General features: G+C 37.0%; 1 protein-coding gene across 4 annotated transcripts in view; it reads right to left on the reverse strand.

Moving 5' to 3' along the window:
* Positions 1-21,730, reverse strand: part of LOC127636418 (double C2-like domain-containing protein beta) — a 286,639-nt gene that overhangs the window by 8,203 nt on the left and 256,706 nt on the right. For all 4 annotated transcript variants that reach the window (XM_052116897.1, XM_052116905.1, XM_052116888.1 and 1 more), the window contains 3 exons: positions 20,727-20,836; positions 8,719-8,845; positions 3,623-3,780 (listed from right to left, as the gene is read on the reverse strand). In XM_052116897.1, coding sequence (XP_051972857.1) covers positions 3,623-3,780; positions 8,719-8,845; positions 20,727-20,836 — 395 coding nt within the window. The remainder of the gene's footprint in view (positions 1-3,622; positions 3,781-8,718; positions 8,846-20,726; positions 20,837-21,730) is intronic.

Genomic DNA, 21,730 nt, shown 5'->3' on the forward strand with positions numbered 1-21,730 from the left:
TCAGGAGATTGTCTTGACCAGGACCACACCCCTAAATGCATTGAAGCAACTGCCATGTGATTGGTTGATTAGATAATTGCATTAATGAGAAATTGAACAGGTGTTCCTAATAATCCTTTAGGTGAGTGTATATTAAAATGACAGTAGACTTACAAAGAAAAACCTATGAAAGTTTCCTTCCCTCTTTGTAACAGTCTCCCTGGAGCTCTTTTGCTAGGGAATGTCATTTGCTTGCTTTAACTATGCCTCTCGACAACCCTGTTATTCAGCTTTTAAAGAATAAATGAATCTGCAGTTCAAAATTGGGGTTCTCCATCTATTTTAAATGGACACTAGCTACACAGTCAGTAAAATGTACTTCACTTGCCAAAAAGGTGAATGCCAATTGATATCTAATTGCATTGAATTGAAATGAACTGCTCCACGCTCAGATAAAAAGAAAAGAGGATTGAAAAAAAAAGAGATTGTTTTGGAAATAGCAAATTGAGACAAATTACAGACCCAAATACATAAGTACATTAAAAGGCCTACATGATTAAAGAATAAGTAAGATTTCTTCTGTTTGTTGTAACAACAGCAGTGATAAATGAATAATTGTGTATTCAAAGCAATTACAGAGATGGATTCAAACCGTTCAAATTGAACAATGTTGTACACGAAGAAAACAAAACTTAGTGCTCCACTGCAATAATCCCACTATTAATCGTTCAATTCAGAAACCAAGAGAGTTAAGAACTCTAATCCTTCATGCTTCACTGTTATTAAACACATTCTACTCCTCAAAATAAACATAAGAAATTCCTGTCTTTGATATGGAGAAATACATTAAAAGGAAGTGTGTCATAATTCATGATTTGGAGAAAATGTCATATTGCGATTATTGAGGTTAATATTGCGATATGCGATTGCGATATAATAAACAAATAGTATCATGAGTCAACTTGCTTGGGTATCAAGAAAAATGCACAAATAAATTACTGATAATGCTGAAATGTGTATTTTTCAACTCAAACATACAAACTAGCAACAACAACTATAAATGCAGTGTTTTCAAATTAAAATATATTTACAAAATTAAATAATATCTTTGCATTACTACAAACTTGTTATTTTCTCAATATTACACCTAAATAGAATAGAATAAATAAGAACATACACATTTTCATGAAAATAAGATTGTCCATACAAACAGGGACATTTAATCAGGATGTAACATGTACTTTCTATAAACTCTTTTGAAAAGGAAACTGGATATAAAAGTGTGGTTCACTCAATCAAACCACTAAAACTGTTGTTGTTGTTGCTGTGTATATACAGCCAGGTCCATAAATATTGGGACATCGACACAATTCTAATATTTTTGGCTCTATACACCACCACAATGGATTTGAAATGAAACGAACAAGATGTGCTTTAACTGCAGACTTTCAGCTTTAATTTGAGGGTATTTACAGCCAAATCAGGTGAACGGTGTAGGAATTTCAACAGTTTGTATATGTGCCTCCCACTTTTTAAGGGACCAAAAATAATGGGACAATTGGCTGCTGAGCTGTTCCATGGCCAGGTGTGTGTTATTCCCTCATTATCCCATTTACAAGGAGCAGATAAAAGGTCCAGAGTTCATTTCAAGTGTGCTATTTGCATTTGGAATCTGTTGCTGTCAACACTCAATATGAGATCCAAAGAGCTGTCAATATCAGTGAAGCAAGCCATCATTAGGCTGAAAAATCAAAACAAACCCATCAGAGAGATAACAAAAACATTAGGTGTGGCCAAATCAACTGTTTGGAACATTCTTAAAATGAAAGAACGCACCGGTGAGCTCAGCAACACCAAAAGACCCGGAAGACCATGGAAAACAACTGTGGTGGATGACCGAAGAATTCTTTCCCTGGTGAAGAAAACACCCTTCACAACAGTTTGCCAGATCAAGAACACTCTCCAGGAGGTAGGTGTATGTGTGTCAAAGTCAACAATCAAGAGAAGACATCACCAGAGTGAATACAGAGGGTTCACCACAAGATGTAAACATTGGTGAGCCTCAAAAACAGGAAGGCCAGATTAGAGTTTGCCAAACAACATTTAAAAAAGCCTTCACAGTTCTGGAACAACATCCTATGGACAGATGAGACAAAGATCAACTTGTACCAGAGTGATGGGAAGAGAAGAGTATGGAGAAGGAAAGGAACTGCTCATGATCCAAAGCATACCACCTCATCAGTGAAGCATGGTGGTGGTAGTGTCATCGGTTGGGCATGTATGGCTGCCAATGGAACTGGTCCTCTTGTATTTATTGATGATGTGACTGCTGACAAAAGCAGCAGGATGAATTCTGAAGTGTTTCGGGCAATATTATCTGCTCATATTCAGCCAAATGCTTCAGAACTCATTGGACGGCGCTTCAAAATACAGATGGACAATGACCCGAAGCATACTGCGAAAGCAACCAAAGAGTTTTTTAAGGGAAAGAAGTGGAATGTTATGCAATGGCCAAGTCAATCACCTGACCTGAATCCGATTGAGCATGCATTTCACTTGCTGAAGACAAAACTGAAGGGAAAATGCCCCAAGAACAAGCAGGAACTGAAGACAGTTGCAGTAGAGGCCTGGCAGAGCATCACCAGTCTGGTGATGTCTATGTGTTCCAGACTTCAGGCTGTAATTGACTGCAAAGGATTTGCAACCAAGTATTAAAAAGTGAAAGTTTGATTTATGATTGTTAATCTGTCCCATTACTTTTGGTCCCTTAAAAAGTGGGAGGCACATATACAAACTGTTGTAATTCCTACACGTTCACCTGATTTGGATGTAAATTCCCTCAAATTAAAGCTGAAAGTCTGCAGTTAAAGCACATCTTGTTCATTTAATTTCAAATCCATTGTGGTGGTGTATAGAGCAAAAGGTTTGAATTGTGTCGATGTCCCAATATTTATGGACCTGACTATATATATATATATATATATATATATATATATATATATATATATATACACACACACACATATACACACACACATTTTATTGTTGTTGTAATTTTAATGTTATTTTTTACATAAGATTGATCTTATGATGATTTCATCAATGATGCAACACGCGAGCTGCAGACAGTTCGAGTGAGAGACGAGCGCCTCTGTGTTAGAGTGCGCATCAGCTATAGTTCATTTTGTTTGTGCATATACACTATGTACATAGCTTATTCAATTGATATATAAACTACGATTTAAGGAAAATATATGTTAAATATAGGAGAACAGCCATTTTTAGTATTTTGAAATGTATGTTAAGTGCATTTATGTGCAAGTATGTGATGTTTTTATATATTATATTGTTATGTTGGCCTACTTTTTTTATATCATATGTAGTGTTCAGTCAGATTTCAGATTTGTATGGGTTTAACCTGAAAGCTATGTAAATGTCAAATGGAATTAAAATAGGAATTTACATCGGAAAAATCACTGAGATGGCACTCTGCCTCCTCATATCAAAAGTCCACCACACACCTCTGATTTTGTGTTGAGCAAAAATCGGTTGTTATGTCAGTGAGAATGTAGCATATAGAGAACTGAAAAGAAGTGAAACTGAAAATCAATGAGAGACAGACGGAGTGCTAGGTATGTCTTACGTTTTGACATAGGGGTCAGAGAAACCATTGGCATCCATGGCAGCTAGATGGGCACAGCGGATGATGCCCACCACTAAACCAGACTTCTGAGAGCTATACTTCAGTGAGATCATGATGCGCCCTCGTTCCTCCAGAGACTTGTCATCTGTCTTGTCGATCTGCACAAACACAGAAATAGGAAACACTTTTTTCATTCCAACTTCTAAAAAATAAAAGAGGTCCTGTTCTACATATCGCGGCGGCGTTTTGTGGCCAATTCTGCATAACGTGGCGGCTCATTTCAGCTTATCTTGGCCCATTCGGCTCCTGATCAGCCCACTGAGAAAATGCCCAGTATGCCTGATTACCAATCCTGCCCTGGGTGTGGGTGAGAATCAGATCACTTTCACAGATTAAGTTCAGCAGATGAATGTAAGTCATAAACAACTGGGATGGCATAAGGATGAGTAAATGAGAGAATTTAATTTTTTTGTTAAACTATCCCTTCAATAACCACAGAACAAAGCTTTCAATGTTGTAATTCTATGAATCTGGTTGCAAACTTCATCTGAGGATCTTTATCAATTAATTATCAGTTATAAATGGGTTATGAGCAGAAATATCTACGAAACACAAGCCTTGTGTCCCAGTAGATCATTTATTCATGTACTAAATTTAGTTTTATGCACCGCTTTATCTTCTTTGCAATGTTTAGCTGTTGTCTGGACATTTATGTGGCAGAACATAAACAGAGCTGAAATCATCCAACTGTTGAGTGTGAGGCTTTAAATCTACTCTCTGAACTCCGTGGAGCCACCAAAGCCGTCAAGCATGAAGTTAATTAGCTGTGGAGGAGGCGTTTCTGCTCATCCTCCACACGGCTGTCTCATTTCCGTCCCCACCGGAGATTACACAAACACACTCATACATTACAGAGTCTCTTCACACAAGAAACACCACTTTTACTGTTTGCCAGCTGGTGGAGCCATACTTAGGCTTAAGAGCAGATCCCAAGTCAGTCTTTGTGTTGAACTTTTGTCACCTCAACCTGCAATGTATGTCTGAGAGCAGATCTCCAATCAGTCTGTGTGCTGAACCTTTGTAAGTGCCTCACTGTAACCTCGATTTTTGCTTTTTTGTAAAGGAGTGACGATTCAAAATAGATTGTAATCAACATTATGCCACAAATGCTGTCGATTGAGCTTAACTTGAATTGAACCTGGAATATTCCTTTGAGAAATTATGTCTCTGAATTTTAGGGTTGTATCATGCTGTGGCTTTTTCTTCCTCAGTGGTACATTTACCTTCCTGTCAAATACAATTTTTATAACAGTTCCAGTCATCAAATTTGATTTGCTGAGTGCCAATATTTAGTATAACAGCACTGGGGCTCTCCATTGTTTGTATCACTTCTCTTATCTGTGTTTGTGGCTTTCCGCGAATACAGTGCTTTGGATATTGATAGTTTTTTAATAATAGAGCCATTGTTAAAAACCAAATCGTTCACCACCGAAATAAAGGAAGTGAACAAGAACAATTTTTTTAATTAAAAGGATCATTCAAAACAAAGATTCGCTCACAGATGAAACACCACTAGCTGAGAGCATAGGGCTCCAGTCTGTGGCTAAAATGGGTGACAATTGTGTCAATATTCTCCAATATTCACCAGACATAATCTTATGAGTTAGTGAATTACATCTTTAGACACGTGCCAGTGTATCTTGTGCTGTTCTTTACCTTTTCTGTTAAAATATGCAACAACAAACACAACACAAGCCATGATGCGCAAACAAATTACTCAGGTGTTTGAATCAGGTGTTTTTAATGAATCAGCCGAGCTCAGCTAAGCAGTTTGAATCAGAGTCACATTCTCAGCGAATTATACAGTGAGTCATCTGTCAGTGAGTTCACAACTAATGACCTCACTGAACCGCGAGTCATCTTTTCAGTTCTGTCTGATTTGAACTGAGAACCGTTACTGTGATGTGTACTTTAGGTTTGTTAGATTTGACATCAGTCAAATCACTGATTAACTGTTCATAAGACAACATGTAATTTAAGATACATATTCACAACTTAGTTTTGTTAAAATGAAATAATAAATGGTGTTCTAAACAATTCCAATATTTTACATAAGCATTATTGATTATCATTGAGCATTATGAGTGTAACAACTCGAAGGAGGATTGATATAACCTTTAATGATGGATGAGGTCATGCTGATTTTGACTGACAGTGTCGCTAGAGACAAGAAAGAAAAAAATCGTATTAAATAATTCCAGATTATTGGAATACCGGACATTTATAGCTTGTGATTGCTCATGATCTACTGTTGATGAATTACCACACATTTTGTTTTATGAAAATGTTCAGTTTATAGTGTTTATATTGTAATACATTGTAAATGACTGCAAGAGTGCATATTTTGGCCCTGTCCCAATAACCCCACTTGCGGTTTTGGTCTTGCCTTCTTACCCATTTGTCTTACATATTTCCGGTGTTTGGCCACAGTGTGCAACTAGACGTGAAGACTGCGAGTGTGTGTATGACTTGATTGCACATTGTGACACTCGTAGCCACAACGGTGTTGGTCCCGTTTGTGACAGCTGTTTTTGTCATTGCGTTCAGAAGACTGATTGTTGTTGGTAACGGTGACTGTTATAGCCTACTTAAAATAATAAATAACTGAATAGTTTACCCAGCTTTTCATTTATTATTACACTACTGGTTGTTAGAAGTGTATTGTGTAATAGAAAATGTGTAAGTACATTTTTCATAATGTTTTATTGTGTGAAATTATTTTTTATTATTTTGATTTTCAATACTTTGGACATTAAAATGTTTAACTGTAAAATATTGTCGCCCATAATTGCTGTGAAATATGATATATAAGCCATTTCTTTTTTACTTTGTTTCACATCCCAGCCATATAGGTATGGGCCAGCATACTTGTATGAATACGTACCATTACAATCAAAAACAAAAACAATACAGAAAACAAACAATTAAATGAAATAAATAATAATATAGTAAAGAAATAATAATAAATGAAAAATAAATGAAGGGGAAATGGGGTGAGATTAAGTCATGTCTTATTATTTTAAAGATGTATTCTTGAATATATACCTCATCAGATGCGGACCATAATGGAGCAGATGATTATAAAGATTTACTCAAATCCATCCTTTCTAACCAGGGCACTTTGAGGGAAGAACAATCATGAAAGTCATGCTGCAAGATCGCTTCAAACCGAATTTTCAACATAAATTTCTTAAAAAGTGAGTTACGAATGTCCCTTATTTTTGAGTCCATAACCTTTTAACCCTTCATAGCTCTCAAGGTGGATGGTAAAGTCTTCGAAGGGAATAGGGCACAGGGATGATCACTTCTGAATAGAACGCACCCACACGCTACACAAAAACTTCTACTGCTCCATATTTAAGTGCGTGCTAAAAAGTGAAACAGTGATTGGTCAGTGGTGAAATTTTGAAGAGAGTGTGAGGGGTCAGTTGAGTTGAAAATACACTTCAAAAGAGCTTGTGATTTGGTCTGACATCCGTAGAAAGCCTATAATGAAAACAACAATTTGCAACTTTACCTGGCTGATTTCTGTTTTCTAGCTCAGTAATATTTGAGATGTTTATGCTCAATTAACCGTGAGAGGCAGAAAATGTTATCACATTTGAAATACAATTAATTGTGCAGTTCTAATATACTGTATATAAACTATCGCCTGATTAACTGGTTATCAGCTGTCTTTCTTGTCTTCTGCTTTCAATCTTCTTAACTTCCATCTAAATCAAACAATCTTGTAATTTGGCAACTAAACTAAATGTTTCAGTTTAGGAGCCAATGGCTCCATTGGTTTTGCCTACGACCAGATCAAGTCATTGCTTGTGCAATATTGCTTAATTACATTTAAAGAAATACTGTATTCTTCATTGAATGGCAGATTTTTTTAACAAATGATAAAGCTCCTCACATTACACATTTCCATGCTGGTTCTGGCTAGTTTAGACTGATTAGTGCTGGTCTAGCTGGTGGAAAAGAATAGCAATGCTAATCACCAGCAGATCTTAGCTGGTGAAGCTGCTCGACGAGCACAATCTTTCTGGTGAAGCAGGTTAAAAAAGCCGGTCTTGCTGGTGACTTTGTCAACCTAGAACCTAGTAGAACCTAGATTTGGCTCCACTACCAGCAGCAGTGATTTTAAATATCTTAAAATATGCAACAAGTAATGACCGCTGCCTTTTAAGCTAAGTATATTGTTAAAAAGATACCACATAAGCAAAAAAGTTACATGAGATCAGCCCCCAACCCAATACTTGTCCATCCTGCCAGGCTATGGAGCACTTTGACACTTTAACCTTGCACTAAAATCTACATCTACCACCATCAAATATCCCGGACAAGGCCACAATGGAGTGTATTGAATTGCTTTCCTCAACATTTTTCCCTTTTTCCTGCTTATAAAGCAGTGTCTTGTGCTGAGGCTAGCATAGCTTTGTGCCCTAAAGCACCGATCTAGGAAATGTATCAGACAGACTAGCTGCTGAGCTAGGTTTTAGATCTTAGATATAACATTTTGGGACCATGTACCCTCATACATTCAGATGGTTCTCTAGTTGCCAGTGAAAATATAACAAAAATGCCTCCCCGCACAGTAATGCTTGAGGATGTGGCAGGCTTTGAATTGGGTTGCTTTTTAGTTAAGTGCTAAAAGCAGCAATTCAATTGTTGCGCCTTAATGTTAATGCATGAATGATTCATATTTTTCTTTTGGCAGTGAGCACCCTTCAGCTTTACCCAGTTGTTTTGTATTGCTGGTTATTGTTAAGGCTGTCATGTTCGTCTCAGATGGTTGATGGACATGAGGGTGCTGTTCCTATGATAATTTAATTCTAATTGGTACTGTATGTTAATTCTTATCAGAGTTATTTTCAGTTAATTTGGATGGCAAATCAATTTGATATCTGAATATCTGTACCTAGCTTTCATACTTCCCTCAATTTAACCATCACTCACAGGCAATGAAACGGATGATTATAACAAATGAGCTTTAACATCTTCAAACGTCTTGGTTTTCCAGATATTAACTTTAAATTACTGTTACTCACAGGAAGCTGCTTTTCCAAACAGTTGCTGAAGTTCTTTGTCTGGTTGGGTTTGAGCTTTTTAAGGGGAATTCGGGTTTCTCCAATGAATTCGTTGTGGCGGAATTTGTCCTCGTCACACACTGAAATCCTACAAGAAAACAAAAGATTGACAACAGAGTCAGATCAGACATGAACTTGGCATTATAAAGGAACTACACAGCTGTTTAAAACTAGACAGGAACTTGCTCTGAGTTTAAGTTTTAAAGTCTAATGTTTCACAACTATGGGCACCTAAACACCACAAAACTTAATAGCACGATCAAGCTATTTGCACAAACCAATAAAAAGCACAAGTTGCTCAATGTACAGCACATAGTTGGGTTGAGCACTTGCGCCACCCAATATTTTCAAGTTTGCAGTGCAGACCAAAAATACCTCCTCTAAGTGACCCATTGGTTAGCACGGTCCAAGCCAGTTTTTACAGCACAATGCTGACTAAAGAGAACTGTGATATGGACAGAGCTGCGTGGTTGAAACTAATTTGCATCGAGCTAAACACTGGGCGGTGCAAGTATAAAACCCAGCTTTGCGCTTTCCAGTCTGCCACACAGTGCTGTTCATTGGCGTGCACAGATAACTTGTTTGCGCTGTTCAATCAAGTTCAGTGCAGTTTCATTCTTCTTTTAGGGTGTTTCACTACCTTTATAACTATGTTAATCTGATTACAATCTTTCAGATCTGTCCAAAAATTAAACAAATTATAATCCTGATCACTGTTCAGTCAGGGAAAAAGGAAGAGTATGTCCACATATCCAGTCAAATTATTAATTCATTGCAAACACTGCATGAATGCAACTCCTATAACTGATGACTGCAAAACACTTATTCCCAGTCCAATATACAGTGTGAAATGCACCATATATTCAGTATGCATAGTTTATACAAAAATTGTAGAACCTCCATGGAAGGAAGAGTCATTTCATGTTATCTTTTCACATTAAATGTTAATTTGCATATAGCTTGCTCACTGTAAAATGAGTTTTCTGTGCAATTTGCAGTATCGGTAAGAACCACTTGATATGTGGGGATAGGAACAAAGGTGTTGCTTCTTTTAGTTTTGAACATGTCAATAATATCATTTGCCTGGAAACAGATGAGTAATTCACCCAGAAATAAGAACTCACTGGTGATGTGTCTCATTTACCGCAAGAACACAAGGCCAAATGAACAACATTTCCATGTATTTAAGATTATATTGAATTGCGTGCTGAGTGACTAGGGAGGGTAGAGTCTCATGGGTTAGCCTCCTCGTGGTTGCTATAATGTGGTTCTCGCTCTCGGTGGGGTGCGTGGTGAGTTGTGCGTGGATGCTGCAGAGAATACACGCGCTATGTCTCCACGGTAACATGGTTGGGCATGCCAAATTGGGGAGAAAAGGGGAGAAAAAAAAAGATTAGATTGAATTGATCATAACCAGAAAGAGATATTAAAGTGTTACAAAAAAATTGAAATATGAGGGCAGTGACTTTAAAGCTTTTTGGTGACCAAAGCTTTTTTTGTAATGATCTGAGACCAGGATTTGAGATAAGACATGACGCCAGCAAAAACAGCAGGTCCTACCCAGTGCATTTATTCTTTCATGCCTGTAGTGCTGATCCAGACAGTAAAATCAAAACATACTTTCACTCTAGTCATTTGTTTCAAGGACTGGACTAATCCTCATGTTTACACCTTATACAATGACTAATTCTCTCAACTCTCAATAACTGATATATATATATACATATATATATATATATATCATATATATATATATATATATATATATATATCTCAATGTGGATAGGAGGATTGTTTCCCAAAATAACAATGTATGCTAGATTGCTCTTCATGCCATTTCTCGAACTGTGTGTGTTTGCCATTTTGATTTTGGCTGATTACTGCGGTGTGTATGTTTAATGCCAACAGTCCCCTTGAATGAATGTGCCAATGCTAAATGGACAAATTCTTATACATGTTATTCTCTGCAATCACAGCATATTGTGTTTGCCCATGTGAGATGGATATGCTTGTGCACTGATTCAAATTTGGTGAGGATTGTGGGGTAGAAAAGACCAGATTGGTCTTTTATTTAAAGCAATGGTCTTAACTTAAAAAAATACAAAATAAATCTAAAATTGACATGTTAATATTGGTGAGGAAACACTGTATGAATCATAGCTTGTTGCTCCCACATTCATTTATCAAATAATTAGACCGTGTTAGAGAGCTAAAGATTCCAACTAAAAATATTAGTAGGCAGTAAAATTTGTGCATTCAAGTCGACAGCCAGGGTTTAAATATGCAAAATTTATTAGAAATGTAGATCATAATTCTAACTGAATGCTGGGAAACATTAATTAACGATGCATAATTTCGTCCAAGAGACAGACTTATGATATGAGATCAGAAGAGGAGAGAGTTCCTGCTGTTAAATAAGATTTTCTAATGGCTTTGTTGTAGTTCTTTGTTTTAATATGCAAAGAGAAATCCCAGGAAGTTATAAAAATAGAAAAATAAAGAGGAGAAGCACAGCCAACTATTTAAATCTAATTGTCCATAAACATAAAAAAACACATTTGCAAATGCCGTCTAATATTGCAATTATAAATTAAAAGGCTTTCAGATGTAAAGGCATGATAGCTGAGGCACTTGTGTGGATAATTTGGCATTGAATCGAGCTGTCACTTAACGAATGCTAAAATGAGATAAACCCTCAGAGCTGTGTGGAAATGCATTGTGTAAAAGTGTAAAAGACTGAAGCACGAAATCATGTACATGTCTATTTCCAACAGATATTCCTGACATTGTCATGATTTTCATACTCTGTAGGGGTGCATTGGTAGGTCTCTTTCCATTAATTTGTTAAGATATCCACAATGTTTTCAAGGCTGATATGACTTTTTGAAGCTTGTGATTTGAGGATCATAAAAATTGTATAATGATCCTTTAAAGGTGAAGTTCATAATTTATGCATGACTTGCATTACCCAACGGAACTGAAAAAATAATGACAGGTTCTTGGACAAAAAAACATATAGTCTCCTGCCCCAAACTCACTCAGTGTTGCTGTGTCAGGTTGGTCAGGGTTCTCAAATAAAGCACTGTTTTGACAAAGCCAAAGTGGCAAAACAAATGGCATAAGCTGCGTCCCAAAATGCATGCTTCAAGGCCATTTTTTTTTTTTTTTTAAGTATTTTTTTACATTTTTTTAAAATGAAAACTGGGATGATGTACTGTACTTCTTAAATTAAGAAAAATGTGGAATTTTGGACACTTTATGTCCTCAATGCTTGCAGCTTGCCCAACATAGCAGAAGGGGCAGAGTTACCTGGCTGCTATGCTGATCTGACAAAACAATAGTTATTATTGGTAAACGTGATAAATACTGAAACTTCTGTGAACACAGCACCTTACAAATGGTTTACCATCACCTACGCTGTCTGAATATGTACGTTATTTGATATATAAATGTTGAATTGAGTTCACCACAATAAAGCTAGTAGCAAAGTGTCACATATATTTGAAACTTCACTTCCGTCAGTTGAATAATGCTTCAGTGTAGTAAAAAATTTAAATGTTCCATTTGGGACAATAGTACACTTTGAAAATGTACACACTACATGGTTGAGTGCATAATGCATCATTTATAGTTGTTTCTGCATATAAAGCTGGATGGGAGGATGCATTTTAACATAAAAAAATACACACATCAATGCTATAATCTGAAAGGATGAAACTATGAAATTGGCTGAAGCGGCAGCCAAGTTGTATATGTAAAATATACCAACATACTGTAAATATCCACTCTAAATCCATAGAGCACACAAAGTTATAACACAGTTAAAATAAATGTATAAAAAAGGTGTCAAAATTTGCAGTTAATCAACTGTAGTCTCTTTTGACTGAGTATTGCATTTACTGCAACTGTGTTTTAACTTGACTCCCTATATTCCCTAATTCACGGCTTTATATTAAAATATATTTCAGTTAAGAGTACAAAAATACAGTATTAAGTAATTTGCCAGCTGCTATGCTAAATATCCACACAGTGAATTAATTCTCAATGATTTGAATACTTTTAGCATGGCAGTTTATGATGACGTAACAGTGTGCCTTTTTAGAGTTCATCCAGAAACAGGGAAAGTGTTCTTCTGCATCAGGATAGAGGCCAGCACTTCAGCCTTTACTGGTTATGTTTACATGGCTTGACCTGAATTATTTAAATGTACAAGCACTGTACTGTGCTTTGCTTTACTAACCGATATTTGAAATCAATAAACGTCAAACCAGATACTTTTTTTTAAATAGTTTGAAGCACAAAATACTGGACCCTGCCAGTCTCATTTAGTGTTGATGTTCTAGAGGACTTGTGGCTTGTTCCTGTGTCATTTGTAGCCTGAACTAGCCTCCCTTCAGAGTGATCAAGAGCAAACAAGACCAAGCCAGAATAAGACAACTATTTTACCTCTGGGATGTAGTCACAGACTGACTGACAGCTTTTATTGAGGAAATAGAAGGAGCTATAAAGTGCAAGAACGCTGCATGAGAAAATATTGAAAATGCAGTTTTTATAAAAGCTAGCAGTGAGACGCTAAATATGCCAGTGTTTTGAGTTTCTTTACATGAAGGACAAGAGAGTGGTCCCTGAAAGAATGGCCTATGAGGGAGACTTCTGGTTTCCATGGAAACTGACAAAGACTGCCCTAAAGCAAAGCAGTGGTGAATCATCAGGTGGGTCATCCCTGATGCACATGTCTGCAGACACATAGACACTCTTTGCTCTCTTGCCTTAACATTGGTCATCTTTACCTCACCCTAGAACAGAAAACCTAGGCCCTGTTTTCAAGTGGTATGAAGATCCATCTCGGGTGATCAGATTACGAGTGGTCAGGCGAGATACATCACCATTTACACCTGGTAGTAATATTCATTTATAATGTTTACAACCAACATAACTATTCAAATTTGAAGTACCATGTTTTGCATGTCGCAGTCAGCAGGAAGCTGTCAGCACAACTCTGGCTGTACAGGCAACAAACCACATTTTCCAAGAGCAGGTAGCACAAAATGAGTAATGGAACCTCTTGCACTCAAAGACAGCTGGACAAAGAACAACTCAAGATGCAGGCAGTGAAACAGTGCAACTTCAGCGAAACGAAGCAACTCAGCGAAACACGAAGCAACCAAAGTGAGACACTACAAGCGCCCGTCTGGCGTAAGTGTGAACATAGAACAAATAAATTACACAGATACATGCAAGAACGAGTTCTTCTAGGAACAGCCTGAACACCCTACCTAGGACAGATTGATGAACTCATTTGCAAAATGATTGGCTATGGACTGTAGGTCAGTGAAGAGCTTCTGGTCTATCTACCTACCTACCTATTCATCCATCCATCCATCCATCTATCACATCCATCCATCTATATATGTTGTATATAGGCCTATACAATAATCAGGAAATTAAAAAATGACATGTCAGAAAAATAACTTTCCACTGTAAACAACAGTGCCTTCTTGCCATTTATTTGAAGTTTTTTTCTTCAGGTATTGTCCTCTAGTGTTATTTTATCAAAATTCATTATAATTCAGGTGTTGGAACAATTCATATGATTTTTCATGGTTGGATGGATGTTTGTCCTTATAACAATGGAAATTCTTGACTGTTTTAGCCTACATTTGTGATAAACTCGCATCACACGAGCCAGTCTCTATGTAAAACTGCACCTGTCATAAACACATGAACACACGTCAACATGATCTTACGTTCCCATTATAATTATAACTATTTGAGTGACCACGTCCAGTTTTGAGTGAAAGCAAAGGAAATTAATGTGCGAAAGCAGAGATTTGCGCTCGCACAACCGATTCATTGCATGAGATGCATGTGATCTCAAGCCATAAAAGGGCAGAACACAAACATTAACGTTGTAACGAGTCCTCTCCTCCAAGTCAGAACTAAATGCTCGAGTCCCAGTCTGAGTCATTAGTGTTCACAAGACGTGTCACAAATCAATATCGGGACTCAAGTACTACAACACTGCTGTACTGTATGTATGTGCTACATACATAACAGTACAGATTACAATTTTCCAATCTATTATTTCTGACTATTATTTCCTTTTAATGCACCAAGTAACCAGCAATGTTTTTTTTTTATTTTCTCCCCATTTCTCCCCAATTTGGAATGCCCAATACCCAATGTGCTTTTAGTCCTCGTGGTGGTGTAGTGACTCGCCTCAATCCGGGTGGCAGAGGACAAATCTCAGTTGCCTCTGTGTCTGAGACTGTCAATCCGCGCATCTTACACGTGGCTTGTTGAGCGTGTTTACACGGAGACGTAGCGCATGCGGAGGCTTCACGCTATTCTCCGCTCCATCCACGCACAATACACCACGCGCCCCACTGAGTGCGAGAACCACATTATAGCAACCACGAGGAAATTAACCCATGTGACTCTACCCTCCCTAGCAACCGGGCCAATTTGTTTGCTTATGAGACATGGCTGGAGTCACTCAGCATGCCCTGGATTCAAACTCGTGACTCCAGGGGTGGTAGTCAGCGTCTTTACATGCTGAGCTACCCAGGCCCCCCCCCAACAATGTTTAAAACTCTTATTTTAGTGCACTGTTTGATTGACCAGGGTGTGGTTGGTGCTTCACTGCTGTCCGGACCGAATCAGGACGGATTAGTATTTACACTACCAATGCGATCGGCTTCGCACCCTAGTATTATACAGCCACATCTCAAAGAGCTCAGAGCTCTTATGAATAAAAACAGCACAGACAGCATAACAGCAAATATTAAGAAAATCAGCTTTAAAGCCTCATCCCAGGCATCACTTAAACCTCTCTAAACTCTACAATCACACAGCCTCGTCCCAGCTTCACCTCTCCCTAGCTGGGTTGAATCAACCAAGTACAGCACAGCTTAAACTCAGACATGTGACCTTTGAAGCATAGACTCTCTGCCTCATTAATTCCCAGACAAATCTGGGAGCTTCCAAATCCAAGGCTACAATCTCAGTGGGGAAAGCCTACAACTGACATTAACTGCTGACTCTCCCTCACTGCCCTGTCTAGATGACTGAAGGATGGTCCTTTGTTGCTCTGGAGCGAGTGAAGGGATCAAACTTTATAGTGTCCTGTCGATTGAGGATTTAGGGTTTGCTCAGGCAAAAGAGACTTTAGATCCCATTGCGCCAAATGTACGATCTCTAATTTTTTTATTATCTTAAGCTCTTTCTCTCTTACCCACAAAATGTGTTGCTCATAGGAAAATTTATTCCAAAGAGTGCATTGTGTCCAGCCACTTCATGTTTAGATTAACATCAGATTTTCTAAACATACATTAAAATACTTCTAATATACTAGTGCATAGAAAACTATAAGTTAGCCATTTTTTGGTTGATTCGGCCCAGAAAAGCATAAACACTTAACATTCTCTAAACTGTAAGTGCAATTGTCACAACTGTTTTATTGGACATCACAACTCTATTGCATGTCTGCAAAATGTAGTAACTCACCCAAAACATTTCATTTATGCCTCAAAACCTAGTTATTGTGTCTGTAAATTTGACAAAAAAAAAATGTTTCATCGTGTGAGCCGTACTGGTCATGTTTTTTCACCATGGCAGTCAACCCTGGAAATGTTTGTTATACAAATTAAATTTTTGTTCTACTTTTTTGTCAACACTGACTGCTTACTGTACTATACAAGAATATCAGTTTTGTCAAGTTGAATGCTATTGTGTATCACATTGAGCTTTTTAGATACTTTCATCAGTAGGTAAAAGTTTACTGGGAAAAGTCAATATTGTACAGTACTGTAATACACAGAAACATGATATGCACATTTATATGTATACAGTACATTTCTTTTTGTATCAGTATGTTACATGTAAACAGAAAATGAACATTTACATGTCCATTTTTACACATTTCTTACATGTAAATTAATATTTAGCGAACAGAAAATTGCCACAAAATGACGTCCATGAAAAAACATCCTTGTCATAGATATTTATGGAATATACATGCATGTCTGACAGATTTTGATAATTGAATGGATCAGTTTGCATGTGATGGCTCACACGATGAAAGAATGTTTAGAAGTTGTGAAGAGTGACAATTTCACTGAAAATCACCTCACTGACGAACTTCATGTTTGCTAGCGTTAAGCAGCAGATGTGTTCTGTCTGGGAGCAAAAGAGTGTGAGTCAGTTCTTGGAGGTAATATTAGGCAATAATTGTGATGAAAGGCTTTGACTCCGGCATTTTAAAATAGCAGGTGCAACATTTGTATTATACAGTATTTACATGTATTCACGTGGCTTGTTGAGGCAAAGTCACATGACTTTTTGGTGCGCATCCTCAGTATGTTCTTATTCTACAGTAATATTTTATACAGTTTATACACGTCTTCCTACTGAATAAAAAAAAAAAGAAATCAACCTCAAGCGAGTCTGTAAGTTCTATGTGCATTTTGGAAACATTTAGTCAGGACTATCTTTTTGTCTAAACAAAAGGCAAACAGTGGAAGTTGCTGTGAAACCTGTTTGAAAGTAGTCATTGTTTTTGCAATTAACATTACATACTTCACCTTTAAAATATGAAAACATTTGTTTGGATATCATGTTAGTGTAATGAAAAATTACAAAATATGCAGCATGGTCATAAGTCAATAATGATATTCATAGTTTATAAGGAAAGACAGAATTGAATACCCCCCAAAATAAAAGATGGCAATTGACTTGATATTAATAGCTGCCCCCCTGTTTTCATTTTTAATGAATATACGATGACTAAATGAAAATGTATGATATCCAATAAACCGATATTAAGCTATACATTCTTAATTAGATCCAATCTGGTCAGAGTATTGGGACCTTAATTAATATATCTCTACATTTTCTCTACATAGGCTACTCATATATATGAAAATCAGAGGCTGAGTGGGTGGAAAACTCTAGGTAGTCCTCAGAGTGAATGGCTTTTTTCACAAGCAGTTTTCTAGCGGAAAACTAATCTATATTAAGTAACCGTTAATCAACACCAAATTGAAATCTGATATCCACTTAATTCTTGGTCAGCTCAGTTAAATGGTTAACACTGATATTCGAATGCAAGATAAATTACTTGAGAAGCAACATATAAGATATTTAGACTTGCTTTAAGAGGATATATCTTAATATTGCATATAAGTGTATTTTTTCACTTAGTTATACTTCTGCGAGTTCAGTAAAGACAAAATATACTTATATTCAAGATCTATTCTCTAAAAGCAAGTCTAAATATCTTACATGCTGCTTCTGAGGTGAATGTATCATTTCGAGGGACGAGCGTCCCCACAACAGTGTGTACCTCAGCCGGGTGTGGTTTCAATCTCTCCCCCTTAGATCGGGTCATTCGTGCAACTAAATGAAGAGGCGCTGAGTGACCGCACAGAGAAATGGAGTTTGTAGTTATTTACATGATCTGCTTCCATATTATTTGAACATTAATAAAGCTTTAACACATTAAATATAACTGCATTTAAGATGTAACACCGATGTGTTTCCTTTAAAGAGAGTGCTTGTATTTTTACTTATATTGTATTTTTGCATTATAAGTACTGTGAGGTTTGTAATTCTTCCTCTCCTCAATCAGGCAAGTGCTGCTCTCACGCATCATCATTAGAGTTTAATGCGATCTCATGTTACGTTCAATGAGATCAAATGACTATTCGACAAAGACATTTTTTTCCGACAATTTTATATCATCAACATTGTTGATAACGTTGACTAATCGTTTCAGCCCTAATTGACAATTATCCCATTAACCATGAGGAGATCACAACGTTGTTCATTTACGTACTATAGCTAAACTTGTTGACCTCATTGTTTGCCATGTAAAACCCTCTTCTTATATTTGCAACATTTAACTTTTACAAAAACAAAGACCGTTTTAATGGCAAGTGGGCAACTCGTATAATCTGCTTTTAATGGATTTGAGGGATAAATTGTGTGCAACCAAGCTGTTATGCAATGATACACAAGCAAGTGGAGACTAATGTTTCTCTGTGGTGTAATCTTTACTGCCACTTTGTCTGTGCTATTATCCTAATGCAGCATTTTACCCACATGGGTTCTATGCAAACTAAACAATCAAGCTTTCTTCAAAACAGCCCATCATGTTTGTGAGGTAATTCAAATGTCACTCAAAAGGGGTAATGAAATATCAGCTGGTGTGAAATCTGAACAAAATAACAAGTATGACGTGAAAAGTTAAACTTTTAAGTAATGAATGTTTGCAAAGTTTTTGTGAACACCATGATGTCAAGTAACTTCCAAGCCCTTCTTAACCACCAGAGCCAAGCATAGTGGAATCTTCTATCTCCTTCACCCGTCCTTCAAATGGAGGGTTTTCAGTTTGATGAATGGCACAATAACCTACTACACTGTATTCAGGACTTGTATGGCAGCGATCCAAGAAGGACCAAATCTGTTCTGAATGCAAATGGTTGTTCTCCCTGTAATCAGGTCTCAGGCACTGCACCACATGAGGGCCCGGTTTGGCCTGATTCACACAATCATAATGCCCATTATAGCAGAGTATTGATACAGATTTCCTGATTTGTTTTGATTCTGATTCTCAAGCTCTTGATTTCATTCGATATCGATTCACATGAGTATATTTCAGTTCTAATGTCATTTTTGCTTTCATATGAAAAACATTCTGTCCCAGCTAATGCTGTTAATTAAACAGGGGAGCTTCTAACTAGGTACATTACTGATTATAATTGATTTGTTTTTCATCATTTTGGTCACGTTTTAGATTTAAAAAAAATTAACAAATCCATGTATCAATCAATATGATATTGCATATATTATGTTTTGTTACGTTAATTGTTATATTGCATAATTGTTTACAATTTACAAGTGTTTAAATTGATTTGTTGAACGTGTGCTAAAAACTGGCACAGTCTCTTTAAGAAAGCCAGCAGTTCTGTAAAGAGGGTCTGTAAATGAGCGCATATTAATAAGAGGACTTGAATGGCTTTATCTCATGCGTGCTATGCATGATTAGAATGAAATGTTTATTTTTGGGTTGATTTTGATCAACAACTGACTGTAAAGAACAGAAAGGGTATTACTTCAATGACAATCTCGTCTTTGGACAGGCATTAAACTTCACCACTATACTACATAATCACTGGTAAGTGAAATCAACATATTTACCAACCACTTGCCAAACATTTACAGTTTTAGTCACATACCACTAAATTTGGTTGCAAATGTGAGTGATTTCCTCTCATAGTAGAGGGTTAAGTATAGAGAAAAAGACTGATTTTGGGATTTAAGAATCGATTTTGAGATTGTTCAGATAAAGATCGACTTTAAATATAGATCTTTAAAGAACCAAATTAGTTCTGCATAGCCTGAGGAACACTGATGAACTCATGCATTAGATTACAGTATTGCATTAGATTTTCCCCTATTTGTGACAGCAAACACCTGACAGCTAACCTAAGATGGCTAGAATGCCTGGTGCCTGAAATGAATTAACTTTACTTTTCTACAAAATTTTTGTAGTATAACCTAGTGGTTTAAGATCTAGGATCCTGCAAGGGGCGATCCATAAACGATCTCGATTAAGTAAGGCACTTAACCAGTCAATGTTTCAGTGGGACTGTCCCTATTAGTGTACTTTAAGTTACTTCTGAAAGCTAAATTACAAATTAGTTGTCAGTCATTTGTACTTGGAAATGTACCCTAAGGTAAAGTATTGTTCCAATGTTCTTTCTTGGTAAACGACCAATTGCTAAACACCAACTACATCAACTACATCGATTTTTAGTAATAAAGGCTGGAAAAGCTTTCGACGTTTCCAATGGCGAGCCAACAGAAGTTGGGTGTTCTGTCACAATTGTTGAATGCCTATATATTAAAGAGGTTTTAACATGGTAAATTCTACTGATGAATGTATTGATTTTGAAAGACGTGATTACCTGAGTGTTTTGCGTACCATATCTTCATCTGTTATTCCATAATATGTCAGGGTTTCGCTCCAGACAGGGTTGAGAGTGTTGCGTAGGGTCTTGGTGCGGAGCTTATTGGCCTAGAAGAGAAAATAAATGTCTCTGAAGATTAGTGGTTGTGTTCACTGACACACTTTCACCAAATAAACACAAACTAAAGAAAAAGCCAGATGCCATATGTTTTAAAACACTTTGATCCAGTTCTGATAATATATCACTAGTGCTCATATTATTAATAATGTTTTAGAAGATAAACCTTTATTTTTTATATTTAAGTATCTAGAGTACCAACTCCCAAGTTTTGATGATTTGAAACTGCTGCAGTAACCTTACTTCTTTTGTATTGCTTTGTAATGGTAATATATAGATAGATGGATAATAATAACAATAACTTTTTCTTGGCATTCAAAGTGCTTTACATAGTATAGGGGAAATCTCCTCAACCACCACCAGTGTACAGCATCCACCTGGATGATGTGACAGCAGCCATAGTGCACCAGAACACCCACCACACACTAGCTATTGGTGGAGATTAGAGTAGAGTGATGTAGACAATTCAGAGATGGAGATTATTAGGAGGCCATGATTGAGAATGTCCAATGGGGGAATTTAGCCAGAACACCAGGCTTATACCCCTACTTTTTATGAGAAGTGCCCTGGGACTTTTTATGACCACAGAGAGTCAGGACCTCGGCATAATGTGTCATCTGTAAGACTGCATTTATTATAATTATTTTTACAGTATAGTGTCCCTGTCACTATCCTGGGGCATTAAGACCCACACTGCTGGCCTCCCTAATACCAATTCCAGCCTTAATTTTCCCCAGGAGGTCTCCCATCCAGGTACTGGCCATGCTCAAACCTGCTTAGCTTTAGTGGGCAACCAGGCGAGAGCTGCAGGATGATATGTCTGCTGACAGATAGATAGATGGATGGACAGACAGATGAACAGACAGATAGATGGATAGACGGAG

Source organism: Xyrauchen texanus, chromosome 4 (genome assembly GCF_025860055.1).
Source record: "Xyrauchen texanus isolate HMW12.3.18 chromosome 4, RBS_HiC_50CHRs, whole genome shotgun sequence".
NCBI lineage: Eukaryota > Metazoa > Chordata > Actinopteri > Cypriniformes > Catostomidae > Xyrauchen > Xyrauchen texanus.